This window comes from Hakea prostrata, chromosome 2 (assembly GCF_041222555.1).
Source record: "Hakea prostrata isolate BN-2017 chromosome 2, UWA_Hpros_2, whole genome shotgun sequence".
Taxonomy (NCBI): Eukaryota; Viridiplantae; Streptophyta; class Magnoliopsida; order Proteales; family Proteaceae; genus Hakea; species Hakea prostrata.
This window is the reverse complement of record NC_142601.1, coordinates 20,729,333-20,741,789: the sequence shown is the minus strand read 5'-3', so window position 1 is coordinate 20,741,789 and position 12,457 is coordinate 20,729,333. Positions and strand designations below refer to the sequence as shown.

At 37.8% G+C, this 12,457-nt stretch overlaps 1 protein-coding gene and 1 pseudogene across 1 annotated transcript; one reads left to right on the top strand and one right to left on the bottom strand.

Annotated features, from left to right (window-relative positions):
* The first annotated feature begins 594 nt into the window (after window positions 1–594).
* Window positions 595–1,540, top strand: LOC149024003 (cytochrome P450 94A2 pseudogene; annotated as a pseudogene).
* A 7,864-nt stretch (window positions 1,541–9,404) lies between these two features.
* LOC149024002 (disease resistance protein L6-like) lies at window positions 9,405–12,213 on the bottom strand. The gene is made up of 7 exons (XM_089143395.1): window positions 11,750–12,213; window positions 11,457–11,512; window positions 11,133–11,370; window positions 10,578–11,015; window positions 10,011–10,038; window positions 9,695–9,876; window positions 9,405–9,621 (listed from the first exon to the last, which is right to left on the bottom strand). The coding sequence occupies exons 1-7, from the start codon at window positions 12,211–12,213 to the stop codon at window positions 9,405–9,407; spliced, it is 1,623 nt and encodes a 540-aa protein (XP_088999521.1).
* Between the last annotated feature and the right edge of the window lie 244 nt (window positions 12,214–12,457).

Genomic DNA, 12,457 nt, shown 5'->3' with positions numbered 1-12,457 from the left:
TTTCGGCAATGATTTCTCTCTTGTTCATGTCTATTTTGTTATTAAATTTGTTCTTTGCAATTTGTTTTTGGAGTTAGTGAAGGTCATTGAGACTTATTTGTTGGTGCATTGCATTCCTTGAAGCATTCATTTATTGCATCACATTCACACAAGGGGTAAAGTGTCACTTATCTTGTTAGGTAATATCCATTACTTCTTATACCTGTATTGATTGTTTCAATTCTAGTATAGGTTTATTAGAATTGGTAGAGGGTGATCTTGCCCTATTTAGAACAAAGATTGTTAAAGGTGCTCTTGCCTTACTTAGTGAACAAAGAAATAACGGTACTCTTGCCCCATAACAAAGATTGTAAGGGTTTGATTATCTACCCACCGTATTAAAAGAGAATCAATAGTGAAATACTCTCTTAAGACCAAGAGAGGAGTGGACGTAGACTTATAAAATCAAACCACTATAAACTCTTGTGTTGTGATTGCTTGTTATTAACTAATTTCATTTAAATCTTCAATTTGTATTGAAATTGTAATTAAATTGAGAATTTGGGACAATCCACTAGATACAACCTAATCACCCCTTCTAGGTTGTAATAACATTTTGGTTTCAACCAAAAACATCTTTCTCAAGCATTGCCACAACCAGAGACCAAGTTTGCTATCGCATTTGAAGAAGCTACACTATTAAGCAGTAGGCGACTTGGTTCAATCTTCAGATGGGTGTGGAAGGCAAAAAGGGCACTTGATATTGGTTCAGAGAAGAAATTGCTAATAGCGGCTTCAAAAGTTTGTGAATTTGCAACCAATATTGTAAGAGAAAACAAACAAGAGTTGGAAGAGAAATCTTCAATGGAAATTGAGGATCTTCTCTCAAAAATCTTGAATTCCGGGCATTTGGATGAGAATTTCATAACAAACATGGTGATCATCAGCTTTATCTTAGCTGGTCGTGATACTACATCGGCAGCATTAACATGCTTCTTTTGGTTGATTTCCATGAGCTCTCATGTAGAAAATGAGATATTGAAGGAGAAACCAGAAGAGCTTGATCATTTCAATGAGGCTTTATCCTACAATGCCTTTTGATGGCAAGCAACCAATGAGCGACGATGTGTTGCCAAATAGGTCTATGGTGAAGATAGGAATGCAAGTAATATATCATGCCTATGTAATGGGAAGAATTGTGGGACAAAGATTATGCCAAATTTTGCTCGGAGAGGTGGTTGGAGAAGGAGGAGGTTGCAGGGAAATGGAAGTTTGTGGGAAGAGGTTCACATGCATGTCCAGCCCAAGCAGCGCCAAGGGTTTGTTTAGGGGGAAAAATGACATTTTTGCAGATGTAGAGAGTGGTGGCTGGAGTTATGAGGCAGCATCGTGTGGTGCCAGCAGAGTATGGTTTTGAGGCAGTTTACTTTGCTCACTTGACTACGAAAATAAAAGGAAATGAGGTTTTCCTATAAAGATCGAGGAGATGGAGATATTAATATGCCTCCACAAGAGTCGAACCCATGACCTCTTCACTAAGAGGTGTTGGTTTCACCACTAGAACAGCTCTGCATTGGCGGCCTATCGACTCTAAGTTGACCTGAATCAATAAATAAATATTACATAAAAAATGAGTAAATATATAAATTGCCAAATCTAACTTTTGTTCTTCTTTTCCCTTGTGATGAAATAGAAATTATACTAAACCTAGAAAGAACATAAAAACAATCTATTAGAAAACAAAGTGAGTCAAAGATTCTGTTTGCTTATCAAGAGAACAAAATGTTTCAGAGACAAAGTCAATGATTCAAAAAAATACTTACGGAACTTTAGTCTGGTATTGAGGAACTACCGTCACTATTAGTTTTAATGTTGTGAAAATCTGGACAATTACAAAAATTCCTTCATCACCTAATTTTATAGGAAGATTCCATGCATTGCCATACATAATCCATTGGTAGATGTGTCTCAATCAGACCTTTTTAACGGTATATCCTACCCTAGATTAACCAAAAACATGCAGAGCTTGGATAACTTGTCAGTTTGTGTGAGGCTCATGCGGATTTTACTAGGGATCCTACCTCTGAATTATTTTATCATATTCAAATGTGAGTCTCATATAATAAGCTTGGTGAAAAAGTATCATGGGAATATATAGTCTTCCTCCAATAGAGAGATGATCTAGACTCAAATATTCATAAGTTGAAAAGATAATTTACTTTTAAATAATGATACATTGAATTAGGAATGAACTATTTTCTAAATATATGATAGAGCAATGTGATGATAGTACAATCATTTACCTTTGTAAATAGGTAAATCAAACTCAATAACGATTATGATGATTTATTTGTGGAAGTCATCCAGAAGCCTATTCTCTTTACCAAGATTCCTTTGTACCAAGTGTGCGAGATAATCTTTAAAAATTAAACTCCTTGTTTCATCTCAATGTTTAAATATTGAGTAAATTGCATTGGTACCCTAAAATGGAGACCTTAAAACACTGACACCCACTTTATATTTAAAAAACACAGAGACCCCAACATTAGATTTTCATTGGATATATTTGTCTAATTTGTCATTGAAAACAATTAAATTACTATTTATTTTCTTTCAATTCCCTATAATAAATAGTGTCTGAACAGTTTTCAATGACAAATTTGACAAATATATCTAATGAAAATTTAATTTTGGGGTTTCTGTGTTTTTTAAACATAAAGTGGGGGTGTCAGTGGTTTAAAGCCTCCATTTTGGAGTGCCAGTGCAATTTACTATACCACATTGATTCTTTCCCTTTAACTTCACTGACACCCAAAGAAAGGTGCATCAATATCCTGCAATTGCTACCAATCTCAAAATCATCATTAGGGATCTAAGAACCATGGGGAACCTTTTCCATATCTCTTTTGCTGTACAGGTATCCAAATATGTCTACTTCTCTCGATGTTATTCTTGAGAATTGGTACCTGGACGTCAATCATCATGAATTGGATTCTAATAAACTCTATATTTAGGGTAGAATGGTAAACATTACACTACCCACCTGCTCAACTAGCCTTAGCATCGAATGATTTGTTGTTGTCACCACACAACAGCTTCTACCCAATTTGCTGATCAGTTCATTGAATTCACCATCATTTCTACTTGTCTTCAGAAAGCCTCTAAATTTCTCTGCTTTTACCCAATAATCTTTTACCACCAATGAGCTTCAAATTTTTCATATTTTGCAAGATTGGAAGGTTTTCTGTTAGGTTTTTTATTAAAATCTATATTATCTATATATTAAGTTTCAAAATTAGTTTTTGCATTTCTTTTATTTAATTGTTTTGTTTGTGTGTGGGACCCTTGAGGTAAGGGTGGTAATGAGGCACATGAGGTAAGGGTGGTAATGAGGCACCATGAGTAAAGGAGGCCCTTCATGACCTTGGTTATGAGGCTCTTCATGACATTGGTCATGGGTCTTAAAGGTCTTGATCATGGTGATGATATGGACTTACTTGAATGGTGGAATTACTCAAATTCTAACTCTTGACATTCATTTCTCATTTCAACTTCATGACCATTCATGGAACAGAGTGGGGGAAGGCTGAATGGGAAAACATCAAAGAAGTGAAAGGAGTACAAGAGGGGGAGAAAGGGGTACAAAGTGGAGGAGGAAAAAGACCCGGAGGAGGGGGGGCCAAAAAAACAAGGGAAAGAGAACCCACCACAAGACAAAGCAACGAGTGCAAGTGGGCAGCGCCTAAGGGACTAGAAGAAAAAGTGGAGGTGACTGGAGGTGGGGGAAGAACCGTAGTAGGGGCACAAACAAAGAAGATAAGGGGAAAAGAGGGGGGGGAAAAGCCGGATGAAAGAGACCACCAAGTAGGATTACTGAGTTGAAGAATGTAAAAATTAAACAAGTTAAGGAAGAGGAAGACCAAGGAAGTCGAGATAAAAAAGGGAGAAAAACAGAGGTGGAGAAAAACAGAGGAGACCCAAACAAAGGAAGGAAGGAAAACAAGGGAGACAGGAAGATGGAGAGATATCCAGCAAGATAACCCAAGAAAAGGGACAGGTGGGAAGATGAGGATGCAGAGGAAAAAGAGGGAGAAAAAAAGGGGAGGCAAAGGCAGAGAAAGGGGGAGAGAAAAAAATAGTAAGACGAAGGAGGCAAAAGGGGGCGAGGAAAAGAAGAAGAGAAGAACAATGACTATACCAGTGATAGTCATAGAAAGCAGATTGGGATGCGGTAAAAAGTATTGAAGATGGGTAAAGAAAACGGGGAGCAAATACAGAAAGATAGTGAAAAACAAAAATGAAAAATGGGTGGAAGTAGCAAAAGAGAAAATGGTCAGAAGAAGAAGGGGATGAGAAACTCCACCCAGGAATGCTCAAGATGCAGAAACATAAGAAGAAGGTGACCAGAGGGGAAGAACAAGATGAAGAAAGGAACCGGTTCAAAGACAAAGGTGAAAAAGAAGGAGAAAGGAAAAAGAAGGAAAAAAAGAAAAAAGAAGAGGAAAAGTCAAAGAAATGATGAGTCTCAAGAAGAAGAAAGACTGTTTGTTTGTGGAAAGATGGCCATAAGAAAGATTGTAGGTTCAAGAAGAAAAAGTTGAAAAGGTGAACCAGTGAAGATGAGGGAGCTAGACAGAAGAAGGTGAAAAAAAAGGATGGGTGGATAGGGGCTAAAGAAACGTGGGATCCAAGATGTTTCTCCTATTCCATGGGCTCAAATGATGAAAAGGTAATGGGAAACAAAGTGGTATGGGAAAAGGTAAGGTGACTTTGAAACACGGGAAAAATATGTTCAAATGCCAGAGGAATAGGGAAAAAAACCTGCAAAAAGTAGGAAGAAGTGGCGAAAGTGATAAGGCAATACACAAAAACAATGTATTTGTGGAAAGGGATATCTTAGTGAGGGATGTTGACAGTATTCAATGTTGTAATTGAAAAGGCAGTACCCGCACTTGTGTGTAATTTTGATTGTGGCATGGTAGGTTAGGTCAAGTAGTGTAAAATATATCACCAAACTATGAAGTTAGGGATGATCACGAAAAGGTGGAATCTCCAAGGACAAGTGTAAAACTTGTGTGGAGGCTAAGTTAACCAAAAGTAAAGAATGGATAGAAAGAGTGATATCTGGAATTGATCCATAGTGATTATGTGACTATAAGTCATATGAGTCAAGGGAGGAAACAATTAAGTTATCACCTTCATAGATGATTATTCTAGATATACCAGATTTATTTACTCAAATCAAAGGATGAGGCGAAAGGCATTATATCTTACAAAAGGAAGTTGAAAACAACGGCAAGAAGATAAAAGACTTAGAAGATAGAGGGAGAGTATTTTAATCTTGATAAGTTTTGTGAGGAAAATGGAATTATCCAGAAAGAGCACAACGGAACAAATGGGGTAGGGAAAGGAAAAATAGATCTCTTAAAGAGATGATGAACTCCATGTTGTTGAGTTCAATGTACCACTGATATGTGGAGGGAAGCCATGTGACTCATGTTATCATTAAATAGAATCCCACAAACAAGACGGTATGGTTCCATTGAAAAATGGTTTGGTAGAAAACCAAGTATAAAACATTACGTGTTTGGGGCTGTTTGGCAAGGGTAACGGATTCCAAGAAAAGGAAACTAGGTCCAAAACATGTGATTGTGTGTTCTTGGGGTATGGATAAATAGCAGGCAACCGATTCGTGGTAATTAAATCCATGGATGATGTTATTGAACCAAATAGCATTATAGAATCAAGGGATGTGAGTTCTTGAAAGAATTTTCCCTTAACCGCCTTACCTATAAGTAAGGAGAGCCAATTGATCAATGGGAGTTGGATCCAATTGATGAGAATATCAATCAATTGGGTATTAGTGATGGAAATCAATCAAGAACAAGCAAACGACTCAAAAGACCCAAATATAAGGATGATGAGTGGCTGTTTACTTGGTAGATAAGGATCCTCTTAATTATAAAGAGGCTATCACATCACTAGATGCCATCTTTTGGAAGGAGGCAATCAAGAGTGAACTTGATTCAATCTGGCGAATAATACTGGGAATTGGTAGATTTACCAATGGCTAAAACGGAGATCAAGTGGATATTTGAAAGAAGTTAAAGAGTGATGGGCCTTGATGTTTCAAGGCTAGACTGTGTCAAGGGATTTAGGCAAAAACCAAACATGATTATTTGACACATTTGCCGTGTCAAGAATTGCCTCAATAAGAGTTATTTTGGCAATTGGCAATACATAACTTGGTCATCCATCAAATGGATGTAAAAACGCTTTTCTAAATGGTGATTTAGAAGAGGAAATTTACATAAAACAACAGAAGGTTGTATTGTAAAAGGACAAGAGCAAAAAGTTTGCAAGCTTAGAAAATCCTTATATGGATTGAAGCAGCGCTAAGCAATGGCATGAAAAATTAGACAAGGCTCTAATTTCAAATGGCTATCATCAACAATGCGAAAGGTGCTATATAGCAAGTTTCACGGTGGTAAAGGGATTTATTCTACTATACGTAGATGATATGTTGATAATGGGGACGAGCTTGGAGAGGAATCAAACTAAGCATATTGATGTCTAATTTTGACACAAAAGACTTAGGGGAAGCTGATATGATTCTTGAGATCAAGATCATCAAGCAAGGGAATTGTATTTCACTATCTCAAGCTCGTTATGTGGAAAACATACTTACAAAGTGTGGCTACCATGAACTTTCAGCAGTCAAAACACCTTTTGAGGTGGGATGTCATTTGAAAAGGAACTTGGGTGAACCAGTGAACCAGAAAAGGTATTCACAAATCATTGGTTCAGTTTCATATCTTATGAATTGTACACGTCCGGATATTGCTCTTGCGGTAGGAAAGTTGAGTCAACATACTCAAAATCCTAGTAAAGAGCATTGGAGTGCAATTGATAGATTCCTAAGGTACCTAAAAGGTACTATAGACTATAGTTTACACTATAGTGGTAAACCAACAGTTTTAGAAGGGTATTGCGATGCTAATTGGATTTCGGATACAAACGAATCCTTAGCCACTAGTGGGTATGTGTTTACACTAGCGGTGCAATATCTTGGAAGTCCACAAAGCAATCATGTGGAACAGGCTCTACCATGGAAGCTGAGTTCATAGCCTTAGAGAAGGCAGGAACGAAGCCGAATGGCTAGAAGTTTAATGGTGGATATACCATTGTGGGAAAAACCGACGCCATCGGTATCACTACATTGTGATAACCAAGCGGCTATTCACTTAGCCAAGAATAAGGTGTACAATGGTAAAAGGAAGCCGAATGGCTTAGAAGTTTAATGGTGGATATACCATTGTGGGAAAAACCGACGCCATCGGTATCACTACATTGTGATAACCAAGCGGCTATTCACTTAGCCAAGAATAAGGTGTACAATGGTAAAAGGAAGCCGAATGGCTTAGAAGTTTAATGGTGGATATACCATTGTGGGAAAAACCGACGCCATCGGTATCACTACATTGTGATAACCAAGCGGCTATTCACTTAGCCAAGAATAAGGTGTACAATGGTAAAAGGAGGCATATACGCCTTAGACACAATCTTGTGCAACAGTGGTATCACTACATTGTGATAACCAAGCGGCTATTCACTTAGCCAAGAATAAGGTGTACAATGGTAAAAGGAGGCATATACGCCTTAGACACAATCTTGTGCGACAGTACATAGATGAAGGAATGATAGCTATCGATTATGCGAAGTCAGAAAGGAATCAAGCTGACATGTTCACAAAGGCTATGTCTGTCAAAAACTTGTGTATTGCATCTACAGGAATGGGGTTAATGCCTAATCCTCAGGTCACATGATGGATACCCTACCTATGTGAAGAGGCTAAACGCCTGAATTAGGTTCAAGGGGTACAAACGAAGTCATGGGAAGACCGGTTCAGTACTACCATTTATAATTATTCCATTCTAGGGTGTAGATGAAGGTAATAGTACTACCACAAGGGTAAGGTTGAGCGAAGCTCTTAATTAGTCTAATCCCAAGGAATGTGGGGGTGTGTTAGTTGTGGTGCACATCAGAGACTAACCTAAGTGGATGTAGGTGGTTTGGCCGCCACTAATGAGAACTTATAGGCGAGTGCTCTAAACATTCATGAATCCAAGATAAGGGACATGGCCGGTTCAAAAGTCCAATGTGTAGTGTAAAAGGTAGCTCCAAAAGTCGACCTTTAGGATATGGATGATGGGGCGGTCAGCTACACTAATGAGGAAAGGTTCAAGGAGTCGACTCACCCGTACTTGTAGCGCGACTCATTTTCAAGTCCGAAAGACACCTACAACGATGTGTCCTTTAGTGTCTAATAAAGTCACAACACGAGTCCTTTTTGCAATTTTGAAACTTGTGGGGGATTGTTAGGTTTTTTATTAAAATCTATATTATCTATATATTAAGTTTCAAAATTAGTTTTTGCATTTCTTTTATTTAATTGTTTTGTTTGTGTGTGGGACCCTTGAGGTAAGGGTGGTAATGAGGCACATGAGGTAAGGGTGGTAATGAGGCACCATGAGTAAAGGAGGCCCTTCATGACCTTGGTTATGAGGCTCTTCATGACATTGGTCATGGGTCTTAAAAGTCTTGATCATGGTGATGATATGGACTTACTTGAATGGTGGAATTACTCAAATTCTAACTCTTGACATTCATTTATCATTTCAACTTCATGACCATTCATGGCCATTACCATGAGTGGGGGTTAAGGTCTTTGAATGGGTTAAATCCTATTCATTCCAAAGAAGTGAATATGAGAGTTACTTCCCCAAGTAGTGGGGATGTTAGGTCAAGGGGGTTTATTCACATTAGTGGAGGAGGGACAAACCATTGATTCTCCATTAGTGGAGAATTGATTCTCCCCTTGTGAGGAGGTGTGGTTTGGGCCTATATAAACCCAACCCTTCCTTGCATATTGTGTGGAATAGAGACACTCCTCACTCACACTATTTGTTTTACAAAGTTCATTTCTATCTTGAGTTGTCTAAGTGTTGTGCTTTAGCTTTTGGCTCCTTCAAGGGACTAGAAGAACTACCTCATCTTCTAGTTGGAGGTTGCTTTATCTTGGAGGTGGTGGTGCGAAGAACCCTTGGTAGTAGGGTGCATCAATTACCTTAAAGACAACATCAAGGTGTGACTCAACCTCATCGATCGGTGGTTCGTTCGGTTGCAACTTCAAGCTCTCCGGATTTGCTAAAGACGATCTTCATCTCTCAATTGTATTGCGATTTCATCTTTGTATGTTTGAAGAATTTGTAATACAATTACCCCAACATTTTCAATGTAGGTATGCTCAATGTGAAGTTCAACTAAACTGGACAGTAGCTTTGGTATGTGGATAAACCTGAAACGTCCACTTAGCTTCAAGTAACGCAAAGATGTCATGTTCTCCATTGACCTGGGAAGACACTTTAACCTAAAGTTAACACCTCCAACTTCTTTAACAATCCAACTCCATCAGGGACTGCTTCAATTTGCATAAACATTCCCGCCAAGGAAAGCTCAGTCAAAGAATCTTTTAGATCACCAATAGAACCAGGCAACTCTTTGAGTGATTTGCAACCAGAAAGATCAAGTTTTTGGAGAGAGCTCAACCTACAAATGTTGTTTGGGAGTTCCTCCAATGAACTGCATTGCGAAAGAATGAACTTCTTTAGAGAACTCAACCTACATACACTGTTTGGGAGTTTTTTAAGATTACGACAATAACTCAAGTCCAAGTAAAAAAGTTGTTGCAGCTCCTCCAATGGATTCATGCAAAGTTATCAATTTTGAGCAGTTACTAAGATCCAGTTCCTCTAAGTGAGGAAATCCTGAGAAGTCAGGAGACTCAGACAATCTACAGTTATAATTGAGTTGAAGAACTTTCAATTGTTGGAACAACTGCAAATAAACAAAGGCAAATAATGTAGAATATTATTAATTAGTAATGTCAAATAATACTCTCAAGTGCAAAGCAAAATCAGCAAAGACTAAAAAAAAATAATTAGAAGAAGAAAAAAAACCCACTGGCTCACCTTTTTTTCCAGGCCACTTCTTCCATGCCTGTGTAAAACTTCCATTACTCAAGTTGAGTACAACTAATTCTTCGTGACAATGATCAGCATGTAATTTTTGCAAAGGACAATAGTTCCAACTGAGCCATCTTAACCTAGAAGGAAGATGGTCAAAGCTCCCTTCCAAGGTCATTCCATCTACTTGTAGTAACCTTAGTTCATGCATATTGACAAGGTGTTTGGTATGCATACAGATTTCTTGACGAGTATGAAGGCTAAGGATGATACCTTCAACAATTTCATTCCCCTATATGAATGACAAAAAAATCTAGATGAGGATTGAAACAAACGAAAAGGGGGTGGAACAAACTCACGAATGTGTCTCTTAACTTATATCCCTTCATGAAATTTTCACAAGCCCATAATCGACTATGGTAATTAGGATTCGTAGGCCTTTCATTATAGGCAATTCTTTGTCCCATATCTCTAAGTTGATCATGCATCCACAAAATTTCTTTTCCCCACTTTGCAAAAGATTGAGACTTTTTGAACTTCAGAAGGGATTTTCTCTTGAGAACTTCCACGCACCATATAGGCTCAAAACCACAAGCTTTCCATATTGAAAGTATGGTTTTCACCTCCCATCCTATGAAGAAACATGCAGCATCAAGAAACATAGATTTCTCAATAGGATGCAAATCATCAAAGGTTGTCTTTAACCTTTCATAGACACTATCATCAGGAAGGTGTTTTGACATCCGCAACTTAGATTCCCATACTTCTTTGTCTTCCGTCATGGATAGATCACAACCTAAAACCTCCAGGGCTAAGGGTAATCCTCCGGTAGTGTCAACTATATCAATTGAAAGATCTATATATTCTTTAGGAGGTTTGTCCTTGGAAAATGCATTCAAACTAAAGAGTTGAAGACTCTCTTCTGCATTCAATTCATTGGGCTCAAATATATTTCTATGATTTTTAGGAACTCCACTAAGAACACCTTGAGCTCTAATTGTTAGAATTATTCTGCTTCAAGAACCAAACCAATTGGGACCACAAGCCAATGCATCTAACTGGGTATGGTAACCCACATCATCAAGAATGAGAAGAATTTTCATGTTTTGGTACTTTGTTTTTAACAACCTTGATCCTTCTTGAGAACTGCATATTTTGGTTTTTACACCAAAGATATCGTAAAGAAGATCATGTTGCAAACAAACTATACCATTGGGTTGTGAGGCTCTCTCTTGAACATCTCCTATAAAACAACTCCTGCCGAAATTTTTGGAGATGCAATTGTATACAACTGTTGCAATTGTTGTCTTTCCCATGCCACCTTGACCACATATCCCTATAAATTGAACATCCTTAGAGTTGGTATCTGATTTATTTGATAAAAGAGATAGTACAGATTCTACAGGGGTTCTAGTCCAACAGGATGTTTGATATCAATTAATGGAACTATACTCAATCGGATCCAAATTTGTTGAACAACATCTGCAACTAACTCTGATTCATCATCCCTGCAATTAGTAGAAAGGGAAATGAAGCCTCACCAAACAATGGAAATTAATAGAACTCAAATCCAAAAATAACATTTGAATGATTAGATGAAGTTTGTTAAGGAATTAAATTTAATTATCTAGGTATGTTTCTTTTCACTCTAACTATAGAACCTTGAAAAAAATTAAACAATAACCTTAAGGTACAAGATGAAACATATACAGTGTTCTTTAATTTGAGGAACTAAATAGACATACCTGTTATTGACAACCCAACCACTCTTACCACCTACTGCTTGCAGAGTGTCTTTCCATCTTTGTAGAGTTCCTGGTGTTTCCTTTCCATATCCTTGTGATAAAATCTCAAAAGATCCAGTTTGATTCTTAACATTAGATGTGGTAACCTTGAAGAAAATGGGAAAAATAATTTGACCATCCTTTTTGTGACATTCCAGAATACGAGCGAGCTCCTTGAGGCACCAAGTGCTTTCTACATATCTTTCACTCAAGACAACAATGGAGAGCTTAGAGTTTTCTATTGCTCCGAGAAGTGCTGGCCCAATATCTTCTCCTTTCCACAGGTTTTCGCTGTCTATAAAAGCATGGATCTCATGATGGTTTAAAGCCTTATGAAGGTGACCAACAAAGGTATTACGGGTGTCTTCGCCTCGAAAGTTGATAAACACATCATAACTTGAAGATTTAACCAGCTGAAGCGCCATAAAGCTTGTAGGGCAGCAGATAGATAGGATTATGGAGCAGCTAGAGAAGCATGATATGATCAGAAGAGGAAGGTGGTTTGGAATTCCAGAGACTCAGACAACGAGGGAAACTGAGGTCGTAACAAACCTTGTCGACAGAACGAAGAAGAAAGTGCTTTGCGTCGACTCTCAAACACTTCAAAATAAAAAAAAATCTAAAAATAATAAATTGTGACCAGAAAAGAATCAAATTGGCTCTGGTCAG

Coding starts and splice junctions, on each gene's coding strand:
- LOC149024002 (XM_089143395.1), bottom strand. CDS start 12,213: ATGGCGCTTCAGCTGGTTAAATCTTCAAGTTATGATGTGTTTATCAAC. Junction 11,513..11,749: donor GGTTGGGTTGTCAATAACAG/GTATGTCTATTT, acceptor TACTAATTGCAG/GGATGATGAATCAGAGTTAG. Junction 9,877..10,010: donor GAAGTGGCCTGGAAAAAAAG/GTGAGCCAGTGG, acceptor GTTTATTTGCAG/TTGTTCCAACAATTGAAAGT.